Below are 24114 nucleotides of genomic sequence, written 5' to 3' on the forward strand. Positions count from 1 at the left end.
CATAGTTTCATAAAACTACGTATATAGAGTAAAACTATTTTCTATGATTTTATTGAACAGAAAGACTAATTATAAACCATAAAGACTAAATTATAACACTTTAAAACCATATAGACCAAATTTGTAATTTTAATCTAAAAAGTTTTATAGTTAGTATTTTGTATTATTTTATAATTTACAATACATTATATATTTAAAAAATGAATTGAGTTTATAACATCACGTATATATTTGTATCTATATGTTTTTTTTACATGTATTTAATATAGTTATGCTTTTTAAAATGTAAAATTCAATTTCTTGATACAAACATTAAAAAGTTTATTTTCAGAATTTGCAAAATTTAGATTACAAAATATGAAAACATTTTTTTAGAAATAGAAATCGAATTTCTTGAAATTGCATATTTTATAAACTACCCAACACTCATATATCCATACCCATACATATGTAGTCTATTCGGTATCTAATTTCGTCATAATTCCATGAAACAAGTAAGGGATCGGGTTGACCCGATCCAACTCTACATATATATAGGTCTTAAATGAGTATTGTAGACTTAGAATTTGAATGTATATCATATATTATCTTTTACTGCACCTTAAATCACAATTTGTTCACTTATTGCACTTTAAATCACAATTTATTCATCAATTGTTTTTTGTTGGGTTGTTTTAATTTGAAGGATGAAGACTGACAGCTTCTTCAGTAGAGAAAATTGAAAATTTGGGTTTTGAGTTGCAAAAGAACAGATTGAGTGAGAGTGAAGAACACTATTTTTTGACGTGCTTTAGTGTGTTTTAGTTTAACCTCTGCCGAAGATGGTTGGCATCTAAAAAAAATCAATTCATTCCGCATTTTCTCCATAATTTTTGTCATTCATCCGGCGGACTCTTACAAAAAGTTTCAAATTTTTCTAAAGATATGTGTAATAGACGCAAGACCGGGATTTTGTGTTGCACTGCCGGCCGCCGGAATAATCTGTCGGACGATTGTCGCCGTATTATGTTCGTCACCTTTTAATCTCTGCATAAACCCTAAACCCTAATCCCAAATGCCCATTCACAAACTTAGCCTTTTGATATACAGAATCCTCTACGCCATCCAACACAATCATCCTTCTAGTTTTCGATTTTCAGCTCTGCAATTCTCCTCTTTGTCTGCTCATTCATGGCTGTCCATGCCAGGAAAGCCCCTCATAAAGTGGCCTTCATTGCCCGACCAGCCTGCCAATACGTTGCCATCAAATTCTGCCGTCATTTCAAACCCTAACTCTGCCATTGACTTGAAATTCGAAGCAAGTTATGCGCCGAATGACTTGTCTACCATTTCTAGCATCCTTTCCGATCGCACTGTTCGGCCCGGTGCCGCGCTCGAGGATGCTTTGGACCGGACTGGAATCGTGCCGAGTTCGAGTTTGTTGGAAGCTGTGTTCGATCATTTTGATTCGTCTCCTAAGTTCTTGCACTCGCTGTTTCTTTGGGCTGCGAAGAAATCTGGATTTCGCCCCTCTGCAGCATTGTTCAACCGTCTGATCAACGTGCTTGCGAAATCGAGGGAGTTTGATTCTGCTTGGTCTTTGATAACTTCTCGTCTACTTGGAGGTGAAGAGTCCTTTTTGGTTTCGGTGGAGGTTTTCGTGATATTGATCAGGCGGTATGCTCGTGCAGGTATATTTTTAACGAGACTACATTTCGGTATTTCTGTATGGATTTGGTTGATTTTCCATTTGTTTTTACCCGTCCCAGGATATGAAAATTCATATTTGGAAATCACAATCCTTCGCCATTCCAATATAAGGGTTATAATCATCTTGATATTTTCACTCTCTACTATTGAATGTTCTTGTTAGAGATAACGGTTTGATTTGTATTTTCGTTTTTGTTCTTATGCGATGATCATTGCTTCAGGCATGCTTCAACCTGCTATTCGAACGTATGAATTTGCTTGCAACCTAGAAACAATTTCAGGGACCGGCTCCGAGGGATTGTTTGAGATTTTACTGGATTCACTCTGCAAAGAAGGCCATGTCAGGGTAGCTTCCGAGTATTTCAATAGGAAAAGGGAAATGGGTTCAAGCTTTGAACCGTCAATTCGAGCATATAATATACTTCTAAATGGATGGTTTCGGTCAAGAAAGCTTAAACATGCTCAGAGGCTCTGGTTTGAGATGAAGAAGAACAATATATCTCCCACTGTTGTTACGTATGGCACTCTAATAGAAGGGTACTGTCGAATGCGTAGTGTCGAAATTGCCATTGAATTGGTGGATGAGATGAGGAGGGAAGGTATTGAGCCAAATGCAATCATATATAATCCAATAGTTGATGCACTTGGGGAAGCTGGGAGGTTTAAAGAGGCACTTGGAATGATGGAGCGGTTCATGGTTTTGGAGCAAGGTCCGACTATCTCAACGTACAATTCTCTCATCAAGGGATATTGCAAAGCAGGAGATCTTTCTGGGGCTAGCAAGATCCTTAAGATGATGATTGGTAGAGGATTCACTCCGACCCCGACCACTTATAACTATTTCTTCAGATTCTTCTCTAAATACGGTAAAATTGAGGAGAGTATGAACCTTTACAATAAAATGATTGAATCAGGATATGCGCCAGATAAACTTACATATCACTTGTTGCTGAAGATGTTATGTGAAGAGGAGAGGTTAAACCTTGCAGTTCAAGTTTGCAATGAAATGAAGGCTAGAGGGTTTGACATGGATTTAGCTACAAGCACCATGTTAATGCATTTGCTATGCAAGATGCATAAGTTTGAAGAAGCTTTTGCAGAATTTGAGCACATGATTCATCGAGGAATTGTTCCTCAATATCTTACTTTCTGCAGATTGCACGATGAATTCTTGAAACGTGGATTGACAAAAATGGCATCTAAGCTGCAAGAGATGATGTCTTCGGTTCCTCATTCAGAGAAGTTGCCCGATACCTATAATCAAACTCCTGATTCTGTTCGTGCTAGAAGAACATCTATTATGCGTAAAGCTGAGGCAATGTCTGAAATGTTGAAGGTCTGTAATGACCCTAGAGAGCTTGTCAAACGCAGAAGTCCATCTGAAAATGCTGTATTTAGTGCAAATAAGTTGATAGATGATATCAAGAAGAAGGCCAACCCTGGAACTTTTTAAAACCATCTACTTAAATTTTGATGTTGCTGGCAAATAACTTTGCATTAGCTCAACAAAAAATGACTTGCGCTACATAATTTTTCCATAGGAATCTTTGGAGAAACACGAATATATGGACCAGTTTCACAGGCATGTGCAGATGTTTGGCGAGGGGATAAACATACTTTGTTTTGTGGATCGAGTGTTTTAAGGGGGAACTGGGGGCATTTGTATATCAAACGAAGAGATTGCAAGAATTCAGCTTGGACTCGGGATTGTATTATACATTTGAATGTAGAACAGAGCGTAAGTCCATTTGATTGAACCTCTTCTTCCAAATTATTATTATTAGGGTCTCTTTGAAACACAATAGAGTGTTGTCGAAGCAAGAAGCACCGAGTCGAAGGTGGCAATTGACATTAGCTGTTCATGAACATCACTATAATCCAAATCCCTATTTTGGCTTTCCCGTTTCATTTTGTTCAATATGTTATTCTTTTATATGTGCAAAAGCTTTTTCCCTCGGGGATCAAAATCCATTTGTATTTCAACTTTGAAGTCAGGTCTTGCGACCAAAACTGCATTGGCAGCGACGTATGTGGATGTTGCTGAAAAGCAAGGTTTTTCAACAGAATGATGATGAAACGCACAATTGCTGGGAAGTGCTTTTGCAACCGAACTTCAGTTGAATTGCATCATTGTCCATTAACAATGTCACAAGGAGCTTTGTGATTGCTGATGAAATTATTTGAGCAGGCTACCACAATGTTGCTGACAACAGCGGGATGTAAGAAAGAGAAAATATAAAATAAAAATACATCGAATTTGTATCCTGTGGATATTAGGAATCAAGTAATTTTCAATCTACATTCAACTCAGTCACATAACGACGATTTCATCTAATAATTTCTCCATTACAGCGGTAACTGGTATGTTTCAGGTTAGAAATACAGATGCAAACAAGACGGCTAGCTCGTGGAATCCACTCCATATCCTCGTAAGATCACTTTTTTTTTAAGTTCTTTGCCACTGGAGCATCACACACATCAACTAATTTGATTGGGGGAAAATCACAATTTACCTACTTTTCAAAAGGGTTTGGATTATTATTCTAAGTTAGGTCGTATAGATAATTATCAGCTTTAATAATCTTCATTCGAGCATGCTTTGCTTTTGATTATATAATTGCTTCCTTGAACCATTGTTGTTATCATATTGTTTTAAATATCACATCGCATTTGTGGAGTGGGAATTTGAAGCTACTTGTTAGTAGTAGAAAGACACATTAATATCTATGTAGTTATACTTTTTTCAAGGTCTGCTTTGGGAGGTGTGCATACCAATGAAGTTTTGGATACTTTAATAGTTGTAAATATAACAATCACTTTCGAGCCATTATCGCAAAAGAATTTGTAATATAATAAAATTTAGATTAAACTTTTAGAATGTACCATCATTGGTTTAGCTACAACACTGTTTCAAAATCTTCATTTGCTATAGTTTTTATTAATTTTTTCTCAAAATAAAATAGTTTACATCTAAAATTTATTTTATTATAACACAAACTAGAATAATCTACTCTATAAACACAACCTAATTACGACAACTTAGGATTATAATAACCAACTTTTTGCCTCAATTATTCCCATGATTTGATTCGGGGAGTGTCTGAGGCGAGTGAATTAGTTTTAGTTATTAAAATTAAGTCGTAACCGTTTGGGTTTAGGTCTAGATTATTTTAGTTTGGGTTGTAATAGTATGTGTTTGTTATGTAAATTATTTTAGTTTGATAAGAAAAATAGTAAACATTGCAGTAAGTAATAAAAAATCAATGAAGGCAGAATAGTAAAACTATAGCAAGCAATAAATCTTGTAACAAACAAAAGATTTTGAAAGAATATTTACAAGAGTTAATTAATAATTTTTAAATAGTATTTACTAGTAAGAAGTGATTACTACTATTTAGATAATTCTTGTTCCAAACAACACGTAGGGAGTTAATGGATTCCTTATTTGTTAGGGTTTTTTTTTTTTTTTTCTTTCTCAATAAGGGTTTGACTTCTTTTTGTGATATATGCAACCAATTTGGATTAGTTGCTAATCCTAGTTAGTAATTGTAGATTGGATAGTATTAGTAGTCTTAAATAAGAGGTTTTTCTAAGAATAATAATAAAAAATAAAAAATAAAACCAAATATTTACCTTCCATACTATTTTGTCAATTTTTATTTTAACAATTTTCCAAGAATTGACCCAACGAATTCAAAACTATTTATTATCATGTTTTGGTATGTAATTATTACTATCAATCTCTTTAACCTTGAAAAATTAAAACTAATTTAAAAGGGCTTATATCTTTTTTTTTTTAACCTAAAATTGTATTCTATGTTTTTTTGAAAAGTTTATCTACCATGTGTTTGGTAGATAACTTGTAAACAAAAATTAAAAAATTTAGAGATTATTTTAAAAAGAATAAACTATTATAGATATTTTTAAATATGACAAAATAACAAAATAAAAAGAAAATGAAACTTTTTTTTTTGTGTATTTATAAATAAGTTTGGTCATTTTTGGTATATATGAAAGGAGTCTAAATTATAACATTGCAAAACACATATTTTTAATCTTTTCATGACATTGTGTAATTTTAAATATCTTATTTTTATTTAATATAGTCTTGTATTTTAAAATTCAAAATTCAAAAATTGAATCCAATAAAAACATGAAAAGTGTTGTTTTTAGAATTTATACTGTTTATTTATTTAACGGAATCTAAAATCATTAAAATATAATTTTAATTTTCAACCAAAAGACCAAATATGGAATTTTCTTTCTTCTTTTCCCTGAATTGAATTAAAAATTAAAGAAAAAGAAAATCTTAAAATACAAGAGAAAAATAAAGTAGCATTGACTTGATATTAATTTCTAACTTGAGCATAATTAAATACACATGAAAAATATCTTATGTCATTTCATGAGGTCCAAATAGAAATATTCTCTTACTATATAATAAAAATAAAACAAAGGACAAAAAAGTGATATGCAAAAATAACATATCTAACAAAGTATTATACACACACTTTTATATATATGTATGAAAATTAGAGATTGAATATTTCACTCTCCCAACTATATTAAACAAATTTATTTTTAAATGAAAAATAATAAATAATGAAAAACTTATGAATTTCACATATTAATCTATGGAAAATTCTTATGGATTTAAAATTTTGAAAATTATTTATAAAATATAGTAAAAAAAAAACTCAAATGTGTTAGGAAGAATTCGATAGATAAATTTGTTATATTCGGTAAGTAATTTTTTTTATTTTTATTTTTGCTATATGTGAGAATAATGAAATGAAAAGAAAATGGAATAGTGATTTTGAAAATATCAATAGTTGATATTTGATATTGATGTCTCATTTATGGATATATTGTTAATAGATATATTTTGGTCCATGCATTCTATTTCTTTTCTTTTGGTCATTTTATTTGAAATGTTTATTTTCATATCTGCATTTTCAATTCTTGTTCATTTTAATTTATGCAATTTTTAAAATTTTGTTATCTTTTTTAAAGAGAGAAAATGGAAATTTACTTTTTTTCTTTTTTCTTTTTATTCCTAAGTATTGAATAATATGTGTATTTAGTCTCGAATTTAAAAAATGTATATTTTAATTCCGAATTTTTAAGATGTATATGTGTAGTGTCTCGTTTTAAAAAATCTCTCAAATAATTTTATAATTTTATTTTAAATAATTATATGAAAATTTAAATATAAGAACTAAAAAGTATATTTTATTAGAAATCAAACTCACATATTCCTTAAATTTTGGGACTAAAAAGCATATTTTCAAAACTTCCCCACAAAATAAAGAAATATGAAGAGAAAAATGTGAATGGAGGAATAAAAATAATGACTTTGAAAAAATTGTAAATACCAAAATATATGTTTTGAAAATATATGATGGACTAAGATGGATCAAACGAAGGTGTTAATTTGAAATATAATAAATTATAAATTTAAGCAATTTGTTAGTAGCCGTAAATTATATTTACGTAAGTTTTAACATCCCCATCACCTGTAAGCTTGAAATATATATATATATATATATATATATATATATAAATTCAACAAGTGAAAATCAATATTAAACGAAAAAGAAATGATATTTAAGGGCTCAAATACAAGACTCCGTCAACACCTGTTCTGATATCATCTTAAATCACTAATTCAATCCAAAAGTTAGGTGAAGACAAGCAGTTCAATCATGTTATTGTTGGTTGCAATAGTTCAAATAAAACAAAAAATTCTCAAGACATTTTTTTCTAAATTGAAAATTAAGTTGATTTTTATCTCTTCCAACAATTTGCATATTTCTAGTTGATTTTTTTTCTTTAATTTTTAAACCCTTGATAACAAATAGTAGGAGCGACTACTCTTCCGTCGAAGTGGTTTTTTTTTTTTTATTACAAAACCAACCTCGAACCAACCATAGTCGGTCAGTAAATGTTCAAATAGATTTCGACATGGAATAAGGGTCGGTCTAACGGTTAAAAATATGTTTTGAATATCGACCATTTGAAATTTTTCACAAATAAAATTTGTGAGTGAAGGTGAGGTTGTAAGTAAATATTAAAAAGCAAAATGGACAAGACAAGCTTGAACATTTTATTTAAGTACAAAATGTTTATATTTTAATTACAAGTAAACCAAATTTAACTAAACAATTTGCAACTCAAAACCCAAAATTTCAATTTTCTCTTCAATGGACTGAAGAAGTTGTCTGTCTTCATTCAACAAAATCTTCATCATTCATATATCCTTCTCCATGTGATTTTGATTTTGATGAGCTTCACACCTCTTCAAAATTTCCTTCTTCCGCAACAAAATTCGTTAACGAACTCACTGAATTTATCATCATTTAATCAAATTGCCTCACCGGCGCCGGCGTCGGGAAGTTTTCTCAAGATGCTTTTTCTGTTCTGTTTATCTCGAGAAAAGAGCCTGATTCTTTTTTCAGTTTCCTCTCTCTTCTGATTCTTTTTACCTTTTTCTTGTTTTTGGTTCTCTGTATGTTTCTTTTCAAAAACCGAGTTTCTTGTCTTTTGTTGTTCTCTACACTCTTGCTCTTTATGCAGAGTGAAATGGATGCTTTCGTAAAGAGGCATTGCTTGTGGTTCTGTCTCTAATGGCTCGTCAAGGCGCTTATTCCGATGCTGGTTACTGCAGCAATGGTGAGAAGAAGAGTACGAGTCAGGTTCCACAGTTAGGTAATGCGATCTTCCATGATTTTCTTGGCATTAAGACTAAAGATGCTTCCGTACTTTTGGCCGCGAAGACGCCGGATGTAAGCTTCTCAGAGGCATCGACGCCGCCGTCGGCTTTGGCTTCATCCAGTGGCGGCCGTGGACTCATCTCCGCTGCCTCCGATCTTGCGTCTGGTCTGTTTAATTAACATTCATTATCTTCAATTTGCGTTTTTCTAGGTTATTTAGTGTTTGTTGGCTTTGTTTAATGATTTTCTTTAATTGCTTCTCCTTTTGGCTGAATGACTTCGATTTTTCTGTTTTCCTTTTGTTTTGATGAATATTCCGATCGTTATCGTCTTCTGATAGTTTTCCGATTCTCATTGAGCGTGATTCTTCATTTTTTGTTACATTTTTTTGATTAGGCAGCTTTTGATTATAAAAAATTGATTATTATGTGTGAACTCGTCTTTTCTGTATAAAGTTGACTTCCGTGGTTTTATTCAAATTTTCTTCCTGCAACGTAGAATTTCTGTCTGCAACGCTCTTTCCTTTTGCTCTTTATGTCACTGTAAAGTGTAATGGTTTGTTTTCTTTGAGGTCACCATTGGTTTGAAGCTTTCTGAAAGACCTCTTTTCCATTTGGTTATCTCTTTTCGTTCTGTTATTTTTTAAACTATATGCCATTCTGAAATGGAAACTACACTTATTTTTTCCTAGAATCTTTCTTTCCCTTTGTTAATTTCTTCCTACTCAGTCTAGAAGTCTCATTCAGCTTGTATATTTCTCCTTGAACCGAGTGTTGTGACGTGCATTTCTTATTTTGTTTCATTTGTGAAGTTTGAACTGAACTTACTGATGTATGTAATTTTGAATCCTTACTGTGGCCTTTTGCTTTATCTTCAAGTGTCATCTCACATCTGTCTGATTTGAGCACTGAATTGTTATTTGATGTAAAATTTACTCTGTTCTTTCCTCACTTTTGATAGAAAATCAGGTTTGTGATTACCTTGAAGGGGTTCCATTCTATAGTCCAAGGAATGATATATCTGGACCTGAAAATGGTAACCGAATAGCTGGGATTAAACGCGGTAACCCAGATTCTGCTTTCATGGGACCATATAGAAACCAAATTCCTCATGTAAGCCTCTGACTCTCTTGAGAGTCGCATACAGTGAAGGTTTCGACAGCTTTTAGTTTCTTTAGTCATACTCACATGGGAGTGAAAAGGATTTTAATGGATAATTTGATATAATTTTCTTTAATCGTGTATCAGATACTACAAAATGGAGCTGGTGGAGATCGACCAAGATACAACGATAATGAGGTGGTTTACAGTATGCAGCCACCACGAATTGCTTCTTCTTCCCTCACACAACATTCTCTTGGCACTAGATTCAATCCTAGTGTTTCCAAATGGGAGAGACCTATTCCATCAAACATGAGTTCTGCACTAAATTCTTCTCTTGGGAGTCAGTTTGTGCCTCGTGTTCATCAAATAGCTTCCAATTCTTCAAGGGAATTTAATGTTGCTCCTTCCAATATTTCTCAATCTGCTGCTGATGAAGGATCTAGAACTGGGATGAAAAGCCCTGGACTTTTAAGTAGCTTTAATGCTCGACATGATCGAAGACACTCATCTCAAATGTTGCTAAGTTGCGACAAGCAGAAGACCAAGACCGAAAGTTTGGCATACAAATCTTCTAACTCTTCAAGGTAGATTCCTGACTGCCGATCATTTTGAACAGCTTACATTTTCAATTGTCCTTCAACAATTAAGGTCTCAATTGATTGCCACTTGGTTTTTGAAAACTGTGTTTCCCCCCGGTTTTCATCTTTCTCAAGTAAACATTTAAATTTTTAGTCAATTTCCAAAAACAAATACATGTTTTTCTATGCAATTCCCCCCGTCAAAACTTATTTTGAATTTTGAAAACATTTGTAGAAAATAGATAACAAAACAAACAGACCTATAAGTGGAGTGGTGAACCGACCTAAGAGTGCTGTGTGTTTAAATATATTGTGACAGTCCGCAGGGTCTTGATTCTGACAACAGACAGATGACTATTTTCTACGGCGGTCAAGCTCATGTTTTTGATGATGTCCATCCAAACAAGGTATTTTTCCTATATGGCAAATGCTTCATTTGAAACCAATCTGGGTTTATAAGTATTCATTATACTATTATCATGTTTTCTTGGACTTTTGAACTGACAAGCTCCCCGTACATACTTCACAAAGATTTATCGACTTTGGCTTCAACAAATTTTCAATCAAATGGGCAATTGGAATATACTATCCGGCATACTTAATGGAGACTTAGCTATGATAAAGTTTTGAGTCAATTGAGTAAATGGCAACATACATTAGTATAAAGTACCATCTAATTACAAGTCAAGAAACGAATAAAATTTGCTCCACATCTACATCTTTTTCTTTTTATTTTTCTTTTTTTTTTAAATAAGAGTTTGTTCCATAACTTTGTTGGAGAAAATATCTCGTTTCTGAGTTTGTATATATTAGCAACTGACCAAGTTTTAGAAGGATGAATCATGTATGCATGTTTAATCTCCTAAATGAAAACGTTTTAGTTAAAATTTTAGGGTGCCGAATAATTTTAATTAATTATACATTAATCAGAAATTTCGTTTTGTTGTTAATTAATTATACATTAATCTCAGTATTTGCTGCCGAATATTTTTCAGGCTGATATTATAATGGCCTTAGCTGGATCAAATGGGGGCTCTTGGTCAACAAATTTAGCACCTAAATTAAATGTAACTAGGGTACCTAGTGAGCAAGAATCAGCTAAAGATTATCATGGAAAGTTATATCATAGTTTGATATCCACCAGTCGAGGTGTTGGCGATACTCCGATACCGACACAAACAGGTGATTCTAACTTAAAAGAAGATTGGATTGCCTGAGTATGATTGTTAATATCAAAATATATTTGTATATGCGATCATGGATTCTTACAGCTATCTATCAGGTTTTCAAGACTCGATAGTAAGATTTTACTTTCTTAAAAAGTTGTTTGCGAGTTTGCTGATGCAATCCTTTTCATTTAGGTTCATTTTAATGGCTTTTATACACAATAAATTACAAACCAAAACCAACATTCTGGCTGTAGCTGTAGGTGATCATCCACGCAGTGTTGCAGTGGAAGAGACCCGAAAACCTGTTCGTGCAGCAGATATCAATGCTGAACAGTACAAAGAAAGCTAAATCGTAAGATAACTGTTAGAACCAAATCTTATTGCCATTTTCATCTATCAGTTTTTTGTTTCTACAAATAACAGTGAATTGCTTTGTTAAGGCGACGACAACGGCTTTCTTTCCATCCCCATCCTGCCCTCGCCACCCTCGTGCCTTCTGTTTGCAGCAAGAGGTAATTAGCCAAAACTCAAGGGTAAAGAGATTTATAATAGAAGGTATTGTTGTTAAGTCCAGTTTTCATGAGCATTGTCGTTATTTATCTTTTTAGCAAATACAAAAACAGTCAATTGCTTGCTTAAGGGGATGGGGTTCGCTAATATTTGTTTGATGCATAAAAGAAGTTGGTTGCCTTCAAAGCGCTATAAAAATTTCCATATTATCTTATGTGAAGAGTAGTGGAAAATTAGGTTATACTTTTTTTTTTTTGCCCCTAATAAATAAGATGCAATGTCATGTCATGGATAGACTCTTTCTTTTTAAGGGTATTTTGGTCATTTCAATTTTGAGATTAATGGGTTCTTTGGGTTTTTTTTTCTTGCTCTTTCCTATTTAAAAAACTCAATTCCCTCCGGCATTGATTTGATTTTTTTTTTTACTTTTAACTTTTAAATTTTAATTTTATCGACCCTAATTTCGTCGAGGTTGATTATTGGTCGGTTAGAGTAGGTTTTTCGACTAAAACTTCCACTAAATTGATTATGGTGTGTTTAGTAAAAAGTTCAAGTCGGCCTTGGCAGCTGAAGAATGAAAGTTGGTCATTGGTTTAGCTCTTTGAATTTTTTTTTTTTTTTAATTTCTGATTTGAGATTTTTTGAAACCGATACTGATCAACCCCTCTTATTCTCCTACCAATCGATTTTGGTTCGATTGGTTGGCTGGATTTATCGGTCTATCATGGTTATAAGTTTTTTTTTAAAAAAAAAATTACCAATAATTCAAGAGTTAAAAATGTGAGAATTCGAAATTTAAGGGAGAAAGTTGTTGTACCAAACTTGACCTAAATTACACATTTATGGATTTTTATTAATATTTTAATTTTAGTACCGACTCTATTTATTGGGTTGAGAGTGTAAAATATTTTTAATAATATCTATACCCACACATCTCTTGATCATGTGGACTTTTTGATCTTCAACGCACATGTTGATGTCAGTTAAGCTACATTCATTTAAATAGTATTAACATGTATTGATGATTTATGTACATATTACATCTTGTACTTACATTACTTCCATGAGATCATGCAAATTACAAAATCCCAACTATTCTCTTCCACCGTTTAGAAATAACGAAAATTCTAACGATATCTCTCAAAGTTTTCATCTAAAACAAATTAGGAATTTGATTGTTGGGTGGGTGGGTGGGTGGGGGGGGGGGGGGGGGGGGGGAAGGTTGTTGTGTGATTTGAGATGGAGAGTGCATTTCTTATTCCACTTTGTCATCCCTAATCAATTAGTACTTAATATTAAGAAATTGATAGGCCTACAATTAACATTGACAATCCAATTAGGTTAGGATATAGTAGTTGAGTTTATCTTACTATATAAGTTATGTACAAATACTATAAAATGTTACTATTATCGATCATGCACATTTATAAATTATATACATAGGTTTCAGATAAATGATATCCAAAAATTACATTCAATCCAATCCAATCCATATAGTTTGACTTGTGTTATTAACTCATTAGGGTTGGATTGGGTTAAAAAAATGATAGTCTTGTGTGTTAAAAAATGAAAGTCTTATGGGTTGTGTTGGGTATATATTATATTATATATTAAAAATTTATCATATTATTTTCGTGTATATTTTTTCATGATTTTTAGCAATATTAAATTTAATTAAATTATTGATTAGTTAAATATTTTATTTGAGTTTTTTTTAAAAAAATATAACAAATCAGCAAAATATTTACATTTACGATGTATAAAACAATTTTGAAAATAGAAAAAACTCACAAGCTCACAATTTAAAATACCAAAGTTAACTTAGTCAACACGCGATAAAAATTGGCCACACGCGCGTGATACACGATCATGTAGATTTTGATACATGATCTCGGGCAAATCAATGCCTCGGGATGAAAGGATTATTCTTTTGGTTATTGTATCTTGAACCTCAATGGCACTAAGATGGTCCAGGGATGAAAAAGTTTTGCCCTTATTTTATTCGATCTCGGGCATACGTTGCCTCGAGATTTCTCAAAATGAAAGACTTCTACCTTTAGTTATTCGATCTCGGATCTTAATTGCATCGAGATGGCTCATGATTAATAAATCGCAAGGAAGATATAAATCACAAGGGATATATGAATTTTTCGTGCATTATGGACTTTTATTATTTTGTTATTACGGGTCGTAAATATTTTGGGTTTTTATTACATTTATGTAAATTTTTTAATATTATATTCGTAAACTAATAAAGTATAATATATAAATAAAGAAGATTTTTAGCAAAATGACGCATTTATATTTAAAAGTATAAAAAAAATTGATAAATTTTTGTATGTTGGGTCATTTTGCTAATAAACTAACAAATTAAAATTCTATAACCTTGTTATGTGTGATTATCAAAAGTTCTATTTTTTTTTTTACTATATTATTGATCTTTCTAAGTAAAATTAGTGGATAAATATATATTTTTTTAAAATATCGACTACATTGATTGACTAACAAAGATGTATAAAACCACGAGTGTATATGAATATATTCCTAAATCTTTCCATGTGGACAAATTACAAAAATTACACATAAAGTATAGTAGTTAACGTGACTATGCTCTCAAACTTTCTATTAAAATTAACTAAAGTATAACTAATCTATCTTGTAATTTTATTATTTTTTACAAGTAGCTCAATACATTTTGAATGATTTATTCTCTCAATATTAAAGAAATTTTTTTTGAATGATTTATTATCTCAATATTAAAGAAAAAAATTTATCCGCTAGTTTCATTTAGAAGTACTAATATCTCTAGTTAATTATGCAATAAGTTTATTTTAGTGTACCGCATTATAGTTGTATTTTTAGACGTTGCTATACTTCGGTAAAATGGAACTAAAATGGTTATATATTTTTAAAACATATTTATACTAATATTTAGATAAATTATTTTAAATAAAAAAAATTACTATAAATATCTTCGACATATAGCAAAATGAAAAAGTATCAAAATGGATGGTTTCTATGCTTCTAATTATAAGTTCCTCATTTTTTGCTATATATGTATGTATAAAGAACCATCTTCTTTATTTATATTTTTATAAATTTAAAATAAAATATTTAAATAAGTAATACTTTGAAAAATTTTTCATAAATATAACAAACTATTAAGCCACGTGTAACAATAACCATTTTTTAAATATTCCTGTTTTCTTCTCATATTCGCTTTGTCTTTCTTCTTTTTCTTTTAACCATCGGCTAACAAACAATAACCCTTTTTCTTTTAACCATCTAAAGGATCGTGTACGCGACAACGAGATTGACAGTATATTATAGATATTTTTCATTGTGGACCATAATTTTTTTTCGTTTTGAAAATTATTCGAGCTGGCGTTTTATTATATTTTTCAAAAGACTCCCGACACATTTATAATTAAATTTAATATAGTTAAAAAACATGAAAAGACAAGGTACCACATACTATGATAATTAATTATATAAAAAAGTGTTATATACATAAAAAGAAAAGAAAAGAAAAGAAATGAAAACAATTGGTACGTGGGCCCACCTCAAATAAAACTTTCAAGACAAACTTTTCTTTTTTTAAGGCAAAAGAATAACTCTATATTCTCCTTAGTTAAAAACCACAACTTTTCTCCCATATTTTGCTAAAACTACTTTCTTCCAATTTTAGTTCATTAACTTTTAAATTCAAATTGTGTGTCTAATTATTTGTATCATATATTCTTTCATAAAAATAATGTAATTATTAATTGCAAATTTGAAATTTTAATGATTGTCTAATACAAAGATTAATTTCTAAATATTTTTTTTTCTTTTAGTATAAGATTTTTAAATACTAAATTAAAAGTATACATAGGTACAAGATAAACCTAAGAGACTTGTTAAAGTTCAAATTGGAAATTTAAATATTTATTAGTTATAAGTTTATAGTTTTAAAAATTAGGAATTAAACTGTTACTAAATTGAATGTAGTTTTAAAATATTATTAAAGTAAATCACAAAGAAAAAATTTTACATGCGAACAAAATGAAGTTTGTATGTTTTTATTTTAAAAAATTAAAAACCAAACAAGTTTAAAATTTCCAAAAAGAAAAAGAAATTATATATAAACTTGTACACAAAGGTAAAAAATGAAATTGTGTTTAAATATATACAAATACAGGAGTATATAATTAAGACTATAAAAATTGAGAGTAGGAGGAAACAACCTTGGCGAGAGGGACATGTGCACCCCATCCCGAATTCATGAATTTAGAAGTCAAGGGTAGAGCACTTCATCCAATTCCTCTTTCTCTCGACAAATATGTTTGAAGAGTATTAGAGAAAATAAGTTTCCACCATTACCTTACCTTCTTAAAGATTAACAAAAAAAAAAAAGGTGTTGATAAAGTAAGAAGACGATGAGGATGTTCAAAAAATTCCATAACTCGACCAACTCGAACTACTCAACTCAAACCGTAAGAATTGGATTAAAATTTACGTTAGATTGGATTAGAAGAATAAAGTTAATCTGATCCAATTCGATTATATATAGATATAAACCTAAAAGTAAACCTCAATTTTAAATGTATAAACTTGTAGCTTGAATAATAATACGTTCAGTATAAAAATTTATTTAAATAAATTATCGATAAATGTAAAAAGAAAAAAAAAAACCAACCAGCCTATCCAATATGACCCAACCAATTTTTTTTGGGTTGGGTTGGATTGATGGGAGGATTCATCTTTTTTTTTTTTACATCGGATGTTTTGAGTTGGTCATAATTTTACTCCGACCCGACTAAAGTACACTCTAGAATACACCATTAACTTCGATATTTGAGGCACTACGGTGAAGAACAGCGGCCCAATCGGCCACTATAGTGAAGAACAGCGGCCCAAACATCATTGGGCCGTTTATGGCAAAGCGGAATTGCGAGATAAACCTCTCAAGTTTTAGGTGAAAATATCACCGAACTTTTCTCTAATACACATTTTGTAATGTACTGCATATGATGTACTACAACAACGCCAATCTGTACTATACATTACATCACAATTCAACTTATTTTTTTCTTCCATAAGGTGCACAATTGCTTGTTTCTTCGTGTTTGAATTTAATATCTATTTTGTCTAAATGAAAAATGTTTTGATAGACTTCTGTTCACTATCAATATTAAATATTTGCAACATGATCGGTGATAGATTTCATAAACATTATGATCCTAAAACCGTTATATTTGCACCATTTTTTTCCCTTCAATTTTCCAATCCTAAGATATGTTCATCAATAAACGAACATCGGATTTGATTGATACGAAATAAGATGAACATCAAAAGCAATATTAACAATGTAGCCATTGATGTGATTGATTGATACAACGATTTACAAAATAAAAGCCATACAAATTTACAAGGAGAAACAGTAATCAGAGCTAATTTCAGAAGAAATTACTTGAACTCCCGGAGCGTTCTTCTTCATATCTATGAATTCATATGCAATGGCTTCCCACTTCCGACGCTGTGACGGCCTCGGGAGATTCTCCGGCACGATGATCTCCAACGATTTCGCTCGCCATGGAGCGCATTTTCTAATCTTATCACTCCATCTCGGTATCTTCTTCATACGCCTCCGTGAATAATAATCCACAAGTTGCGGCGACGATTCCAGAGCAAGAGATTCACTAGCAATGAAGACGTCGCTGATTTCGATTGCGAAAATCAAACTCGCTAAACCTAAAGCGCATACGCTTCGACTTCTCCATGATCCTCCATCTTCTTTCCTGAAGTTAATCGAGAAATCGAAAGATGAAAAAAAAAACAAAAATAATAAAATAAAAACAGTACTGAAACAGACCTCGATTCGTCATAGAATCGGTAGAGATCGATTGAGTTGTAATTTGATCAAGACTTATAGAGGTAATTTAGCGGTTTTTGTAGAATCGAAGGAATTCAGATGGGGAGGTTGAGGAAGGAGAAAAACTGAAGAAGATGAACAGTTGATTGTTAAAGCCATTACCTCTAGTTTTAATTTGATACAAAAACAGAGGAGCCGAAGAGATGATTGTTGTATATATAGGGATGGATGGCGGTTACGGGAAACGTTAAAGTTACCTTGACTGTGACGGAAGTATTGAACACGTGGATTAGACAAAATTAAAACAAAAACTGCGTTTGCCGGGAGTCGAACCCGGGTCTATTGCTTGGAAGGCAATTATCCTCACCGTTGGACTACAAACGCAAGACGAAGAGGAAAGAAAATAAATATTATTTATATAGTATTTATTTGTTATAATTATTTATTTATCTTCCCTGTCGCTATATATTTTCCACGTAAGTATTTTACTATTTACTATCGTTTCTCTCGTTCTTTCTTTGCTTTCTTACTGTTTTTGAACCTATTATTTAGGTTTTCATCTTCTTTCGATGGTATACTCTGAATTATGCAGCCCTACTAAGAGTATAACCATATAATTTATTTTACTATGTCTAGTTTTTTTAATTGTATTTTTATTTCTACTCTTAAATATCGTTCGGGTTAATCAATAATATTTATGTTTGTTTTATTTACTTTCACCGGTCTAAATAGATTTTGAAATTTAAAAGATAAAGAAGAGATTTTCGTTCGTACAAAAGCATGTCATTTTCTTAAATATATTTTTTTTTTGTCTTTTAAGCTAGTTTTAGGTATTTACAAGGTGGAGTTGTGAACTCCACACAGTCGGTCATGGACAAACTAATTTTACTTTTCATTGTAAAAATAATAATAATAATAACTTTTTTGTCCCTAATTTTGTAGTCTAGTTTATGAGACGTATATTTGGGCCTTAAGTTTTAATTTTGATTTTAATTTAATATCTAAATTACAAATGTTACCATTGACATTTGAATTTTGTTTGGATTCACTCTTGAAATATCAATATTTACATTTTTAACCTTAATTTTTCACTAAATACTTACTTTATCGAATTCAATAAATTTAAAATAACTAAGCAAATTATAATTAAATAAATTTCTATATTTTTCATCATTTTTAAAGTTAAAATTTTTACTTCATAATTACTCTAAATTAATTAATGAGTTAAAAATATCAAATCTTCAATTTTAGGAGGCAAAATGTAAAAAGAAAAAAAAAACTCAAATCTTAAATGTACAAAGAAAACATTTTGATACTGAAATCATGAATATAAATAGAAACTATTATTAAAGAATCCAAGGAGAGAGATAAGAAAAAGGTATCAGTTTTTAAAACACGAACCTAACCCCACAACGAAGAACGAATCACGTCGTCGTCTGGTAGCACAAGAATGAGAATCACAAACCCAAAGTCGAAACCACAAAATTCCCTTCCCACCACCACCACCACCACCACCACAACCAACAATCAACAATGGCGGCATCATCTCTAAGTTCTTGGTCCCACGCACTCGTCAGAATCTCCCCCTACACCTTCTCCGCCGTCGGCATTGCCATTTCCATCGGCGTTTCTGTCCTCGGAGCCGCCTGGTTTTCTTCTTCAACCTCTTTTCTCTTTTTCTTTCTTTCTTTTTTTCTTTTTTCCATTTGTAGCCTTACTCTCACTTCAACTTCTTCCCATTCATGCACTTTCTATCTCTTATTCTGGAATGTTGTTATGTTATCTCAGGGGAATCTACATAACCGGAAGTAGTCTGATCGGTGCTGCAATTAAAGCTCCACGTATTACCTCGAAAAATTTAATTAGGTAACAAAAATCTCAATCCCGAGTTTATATTTCCTTATTGGATGTACGTGGAGTTTGATTGAGTTTAAGCTAATTGTAATTGCTGAGTTCTGATTTCACTCTTCGTAGTGTTGTGATTTGACTTGTTCCGGGAAGATTGATCAACTGAAAATAGGATGAAACTTTCTGTTGTTTTATGATGTCTGATTGATTGATCCATAGTTGTTTAAAGCTTAGATCGTACAAGTATCAGGAGATTATACTGTTTAGGCTGTAGAATTTGGACAGAATTCAAATTCTTATGCTTTTGAATCTCAAATTTCTTTTCCATGGTTGGGCTTGTTATGATATTATCATTTGTTGATTCGAACGGTGCTTTCACAGTGATTCCTACTATTCAACCTGTGCAATATGTTAAATGTCTTTGCCATCTATAGTGTTAACAAGTATCTAGTATAGGTCATGTTAAATATCTTTGTCGTCTCTGTAGTGTTAACAAGTATCAAGTATCTAGAGGTGGTTTAGAAGGTCGTGAGGTTTGATGTGTCTTTCTGCTCGTCAATCACTAGACCTTTTGTAATTATGATATTGGTTTTGTTTGAGGATTTCAGTCTTTTGTAATTAAAGTCAGAATCTTCATTTTCTTTTTCAATGAAACCTGATTATTTGAACCCACCCTCCAGCAAAAAAAAGAAGTGTGGTGATTAATATGAAGTTTGGACTGTCTTAATGAACGATTCTTTTTCTTTTTTCTTTCAGTGTAATTTTCTGTGAAGCTGTGGCTATATATGGTGTCATTGTGGCCATCATTTTACAAACAAAACTGGAGAGTGTTTCTGCATCTCAAATTTTTACTCCCGAGTCTCTAACAGCAGGATATTCAATTTTTGCCTCTGGGATTATTGTCGGCTTTGCCAACTTGTTTTGCGGGTTTGATTCTTCATCTTTAAACCTTTCCTTTTTCTTTAGTAGAGTGAAAGAAGAAAAACCCATCAACTGAAAATTTTTAACTGGGAGGTATGGTTTGTTTGTATAGGTTATGTGTAGGGATTATTGGAAGCAGCTGTGCATTATCTGATGCCCAAAACTCATCTCTTTTTGTAAAGATTCTTGTGATCGAGATCTTTGGAAGCGCACTCGGATTATTTGGTGTAATTGTAGGAATAATCATGTCTGCTCAAGCTACATGGCCTGCAAAGCCAATTTAATTTTGCTAATTGCTTCTGAACTTGAGGATTTTTGGTTCACTTTCTAGAGAGTTATGAAAAGTTATTGCCTTTGTTTTTTCCAATAGACTGTATATGTAAAAGCTTGGTTGTGATAAACCATGTAAGAACTTGAAAAGTGTTTGGTGTCCTTTTTTTGGTCTTGGACTCCCTAGGATGCCTAATGGTATGGCCTTGGCATGCATGTATATGTAAAAGCAGTGGAAAATGAAATTTGAACTGCTAGAATAATATCAATATACTCGGTGAAGGCTCCACTAACTGTGAAGCCCTATTTCCTTTATACCACCGAGAATATGATTGTGTGAGTCTAGTTCAACAATAATTGCTATGTATTATTTTCATTGAAGTTAGATGTTTGACTCTCTATACAGATTGTTGTACTAAAATAATGAGATTGACAGACAAAGCATGTTAGTTTCAATATCCCATTGTTAATACATACCTGCACAAGGGGTGTCTAAAAAACTCAATTACTATATATATTCAACCTAGTGTTTAGAAAAACCTTCCCGAATGGTCTCGACATAGCTCTGACACCTCACCTCAAAAAGATGAGGGTCACAAAATAAGGTGTGCTATGGCTGGATGCGCCCTTGGTAAAGCCATAAAGGCCTACAGCCTTGCAACTTCTTAATTATTTGAGAAAAAAATAATTAGATTTTTTCTTTATTAACTAAAAACTCACATTTTCTTGGCCTAAATGCAAATTTTTGTGTTAAAGGATTTTTCCACTTCAACTACGCTCTACCTTTTTTTTTATGCAATGCTTACATATACAGTGTGCCTTAAAAAAATGCCAAACCCAACTTCTTTTCCCCTCGTGCCTTGCTCTTAAGTTCCATAAGATTATTGCACTTTATTGCACCTTGAACCTTGAGACTCAACCGCCACTCAAGTCAACACACAACCGATCCCAACCTCGTGCACTCAAAAAATCGATAGAGATGTTAAAATGAAGCCATGCAGAGAATATATACAAATTCTATAGAATCGTATAAGAGTTTCCAATAACAAAGACATATGATATACATTTCAGATATACAAGGAACAATACCGTGCTAAGGTTGCTAACCAGCCAACCAATTGTAGCACAACGTCCTTTTCCTTAATAAGCCAAGCCTCCACTAAATGCATCCCCATCGTTTAGTAAACTCTCTGTAAGCCAATACCCATCCCACGAGCCGCCAACCCTCTGCCAATGAACACCAAAATTCCTTTCATTATTCAAGGCTGTGTATTCATATTTCTACAAGTACTCTCAACTTACCTGAACCATGGTGAATTGAAATATTTCTTCTTCCTTGGGGCGACAACCTCGTATCCATACCCGCTGCTTGAATCGGTTCTGTTTCAGAGTTTGTAAATCCGCACAATATTATTTTACAGAAGATAAATTTACAAGCAAAGAAAGTACCAAAGAGAGAGAGAGAGAGAGAGAGAGAGAGAGAGAGAGAGAAAGAAAGAAGCTGAATAGAGCTGAACTTAAGCACGTCTGACTAATAGTGGGCTACTAATGGAGGAAAGTTCGATATGGAGCATGATTTACCTCCTCTACAAACAAACTGCTCAAGATCTTTCTCTCTTTATGGCCTAACAATACACGATAAGTTGAATGATGGAATACTCGTCTAAATCTTTCAAACTGCACTGTCAAAAATGTAGCAAATCATGAAAACACTGAGCAGATACAGTATTGCACATATAAATTGCTGAAGCTGAAGCTTCAAATGGTACCTGTCCCAAATCAAAGAAGGGACCGAAATATGTTGACCTTCGAAGAGGATCGAACCCAGCAAACTGTGATTCGTGGAGATGTATTTAATTTACAGGCCACCATGTCAATAAACAAGTATTTGTTATGAAAAAAACAAAAACCCTTCATAATTCAGACTACCTGGTACATGACCTCAATTCCATAATCTTGATGGGGTCGATCATTGTATCTCAGTGCATCTAGCTGGTGTTGAATAGCTTCTTCTGCAGTGAACTATATAGATAGTTTCAAGTTGAAGATCTTGACTGAGAAAAAACTACAAAATCTAGTACTAACTTGCATAGTTGAACAGTTACATGTAGTCTTGGACCTATAGGATCCTTCTTGTGTGCATCGTGCCTGCAGAAGAGTATGAGTTAAGAAATTTAGTTTTCCTGAAACTGTTTGGCCCGAGGAAGAATGGAGAAAACAAAGCAGGAATCTAAATTCCAACACCAGAAGAGTATGAGTTAAGAAATTTAGTTTTCCTGAAACTGTTTGGCCCGAGGAAGAATGGAGAAAACAAAGCAGGAATCTAAATTCCAACACCAGGAAAAATTCTTAACTCGTCAAGAACAATCCTATGAAGAATAAATTTAGTTTTTATGCGTATATACATTAACATCGCCGAATGAGACGTAATGAAGAAATTTGTCGCATTAACCAAACGAGGAAGCCTGATTGATTAAAACCGAACACAAATCGTGATCTTTCTCGATAAAAGCACGAGTAGGTCTACAATTCAGATATATGAATACACAATCGAAAAATAACACATTCACCATCATCTTCCTATTTCTCTCGAGATCAAACTCTGCCATACGATACTGCGACGCCAAAATTCGAGAAATGAAAATGAATCATGGAAAAGAGAAATTTATGCGTACCAATCAGCAGGAAGAAAATCGGGAACTTCGGCAGAAACTCTGAAGCGAGAATTCATGGAAACAGTCACAGGTTTATTGACAGAACTCGTGAATTTGCGGTTGGTAATCAAAGACATGGATGAAGGAGCCGCGGATAAGGACGAACAACATGACATCCTCTTCCACCCGAGGAGAATCTACTTCTTCTTCTTCTTCTTCTTCTTCTTCTTCTTCTTCTTCTTCTTCTTCTTCTTCTTCTTCTTCCGCTTCTTCTTCTCTGATGAAATCGATGATTGACGATTGATTAGCGTTTTGGAAGTTCAAGCGTCGATTTGATCTGCTCTTGTTCAGTTACCATTTTTCTTGGATTTGTGTCAAATTACCATTTTAGTCTGTTGAATTTGATCCAAAATTTTATCACTTTTTAATCTTCTCGTTTACGTATTTACTTTGAAGTCATTTTCAATAATAACAAAATATTAAAATTATTTATAAAAATATTTTCATGAATAATAATAATTATTATTATTATTATTATTATTATTCTTTTTCTTTTGCTATTCATAACAATTTTCTTTAACTTTGAACATATACCGACATTTGGATGAAATATTAGGAAATATATATATGTATGTATATATATATATATAGTTAAAACTAATTTAAATTGACATTTATATCTATCTATTGTATGATAATACATTCTTAGGTTTAGTACATACAATTTTTTGAATTTTTAAACTTTTGAAATTTGGTCCTTGATATTATTTTTTTAATTTAGAAAACTATATTAACTTATTCAAAA

General features: G+C 32.1%; 4 protein-coding genes, 1 long non-coding RNA gene and 1 other non-coding gene across 10 annotated transcripts; 3 read left to right on the forward strand and 3 right to left on the reverse strand.

Annotated features, from left to right (window-relative positions):
* The first annotated feature begins 637 nt into the window (after window positions 1-637).
* LOC103503801 (pentatricopeptide repeat-containing protein At5g11310, mitochondrial) lies at window positions 638-3607 on the forward strand. The gene is made up of 2 exons (XM_008468153.3): window positions 638-1670; window positions 1911-3607. Exons 1-2 carry the CDS (start codon window positions 1055-1057, stop codon window positions 3140-3142), a joined length of 1848 nt encoding a protein of 615 aa, XP_008466375.2. The 5' UTR covers window positions 638-1054; the 3' UTR covers window positions 3143-3607.
* A 4236-nt stretch (window positions 3608-7843) lies between these two features.
* LOC103503802 (protein TIFY 8-like) lies at window positions 7844-12104 on the forward strand. Of its 4 annotated transcripts, none has more exons than XM_008468154.3 (7): window positions 7844-8568; window positions 9363-9514; window positions 9650-10089; window positions 10403-10490; window positions 11079-11265; window positions 11507-11604; window positions 11693-12104. In XM_008468154.3, exons 1-6 carry the CDS (start codon window positions 8316-8318, stop codon window positions 11599-11601), a joined length of 1215 nt encoding a protein of 404 aa, XP_008466376.1. In that variant the 5' UTR covers window positions 7844-8315; the 3' UTR covers window positions 11602-11604; window positions 11693-12104. The 4 variants fall into 4 exon arrangements, 3 of the variants coding, with proteins under 3 accessions (XP_008466376.1, XP_008466377.1, XP_050939619.1); XR_007820216.1 differs by having other exon boundaries at window positions 7855-8568; window positions 11445-11604; XM_008468155.3 differs by having other exon boundaries at window positions 7855-8568; window positions 11513-11604.
* Window positions 12105-17086: 4982 nt separating this feature from the next.
* Window positions 17087-17805, reverse strand: LOC127149021 (uncharacterized). The gene is made up of 2 exons (XR_007820217.1): window positions 17617-17805; window positions 17087-17542 (listed from the first exon to the last, which is right to left on the reverse strand). It is a non-coding gene; the product is annotated as an uncharacterized LOC127149021 (long non-coding RNA).
* Window positions 17806-17928: 123 nt separating this feature from the next.
* TRNAG-UCC (transfer RNA glycine (anticodon UCC)) lies at window positions 17929-18000 on the reverse strand. The gene has a single exon. It is a non-coding gene; the product is annotated as a tRNA-Gly (tRNA).
* Window positions 18001-18983: 983 nt separating this feature from the next.
* Window positions 18984-20970, forward strand: LOC103503804 (V-type proton ATPase subunit c''1). Its single transcript, XM_008468158.3, has 4 exons — window positions 18984-19265; window positions 19405-19482; window positions 20221-20391; window positions 20498-20970. The coding sequence occupies exons 1-4, from the start codon at window positions 19150-19152 to the stop codon at window positions 20667-20669; spliced, it is 537 nt and encodes a 178-aa protein (XP_008466380.1). The 5' UTR covers window positions 18984-19149; the 3' UTR covers window positions 20670-20970.
* A 667-nt stretch (window positions 20971-21637) lies between these two features.
* Window positions 21638-23692, reverse strand: LOC103503805 (uncharacterized). 2 transcript variants are annotated; one of them, XM_051083663.1, is made up of 7 exons: window positions 23331-23692; window positions 22761-22803; window positions 22585-22677; window positions 22425-22487; window positions 22237-22332; window positions 21958-22035; window positions 21638-21904 (listed from the first exon to the last, which is right to left on the reverse strand). In XM_051083663.1, the coding sequence occupies exons 1-7, from the start codon at window positions 23483-23485 to the stop codon at window positions 21815-21817; spliced, it is 618 nt and encodes a 205-aa protein (XP_050939620.1). In that variant the 5' UTR covers window positions 23486-23692; the 3' UTR covers window positions 21638-21814. The 2 variants fall into 2 exon arrangements, with proteins under 2 accessions (XP_050939620.1, XP_008466381.1); XM_008468159.3 differs by having other exon boundaries at window positions 21638-21882; window positions 23331-23688.
* Between the last annotated feature and the right edge of the window lie 422 nt (window positions 23693-24114).

This window comes from Cucumis melo, chromosome 4, assembly GCF_025177605.1.
Source record: "Cucumis melo cultivar AY chromosome 4, USDA_Cmelo_AY_1.0, whole genome shotgun sequence".
NCBI lineage: Eukaryota > Viridiplantae > Streptophyta > Magnoliopsida > Cucurbitales > Cucurbitaceae > Cucumis > Cucumis melo.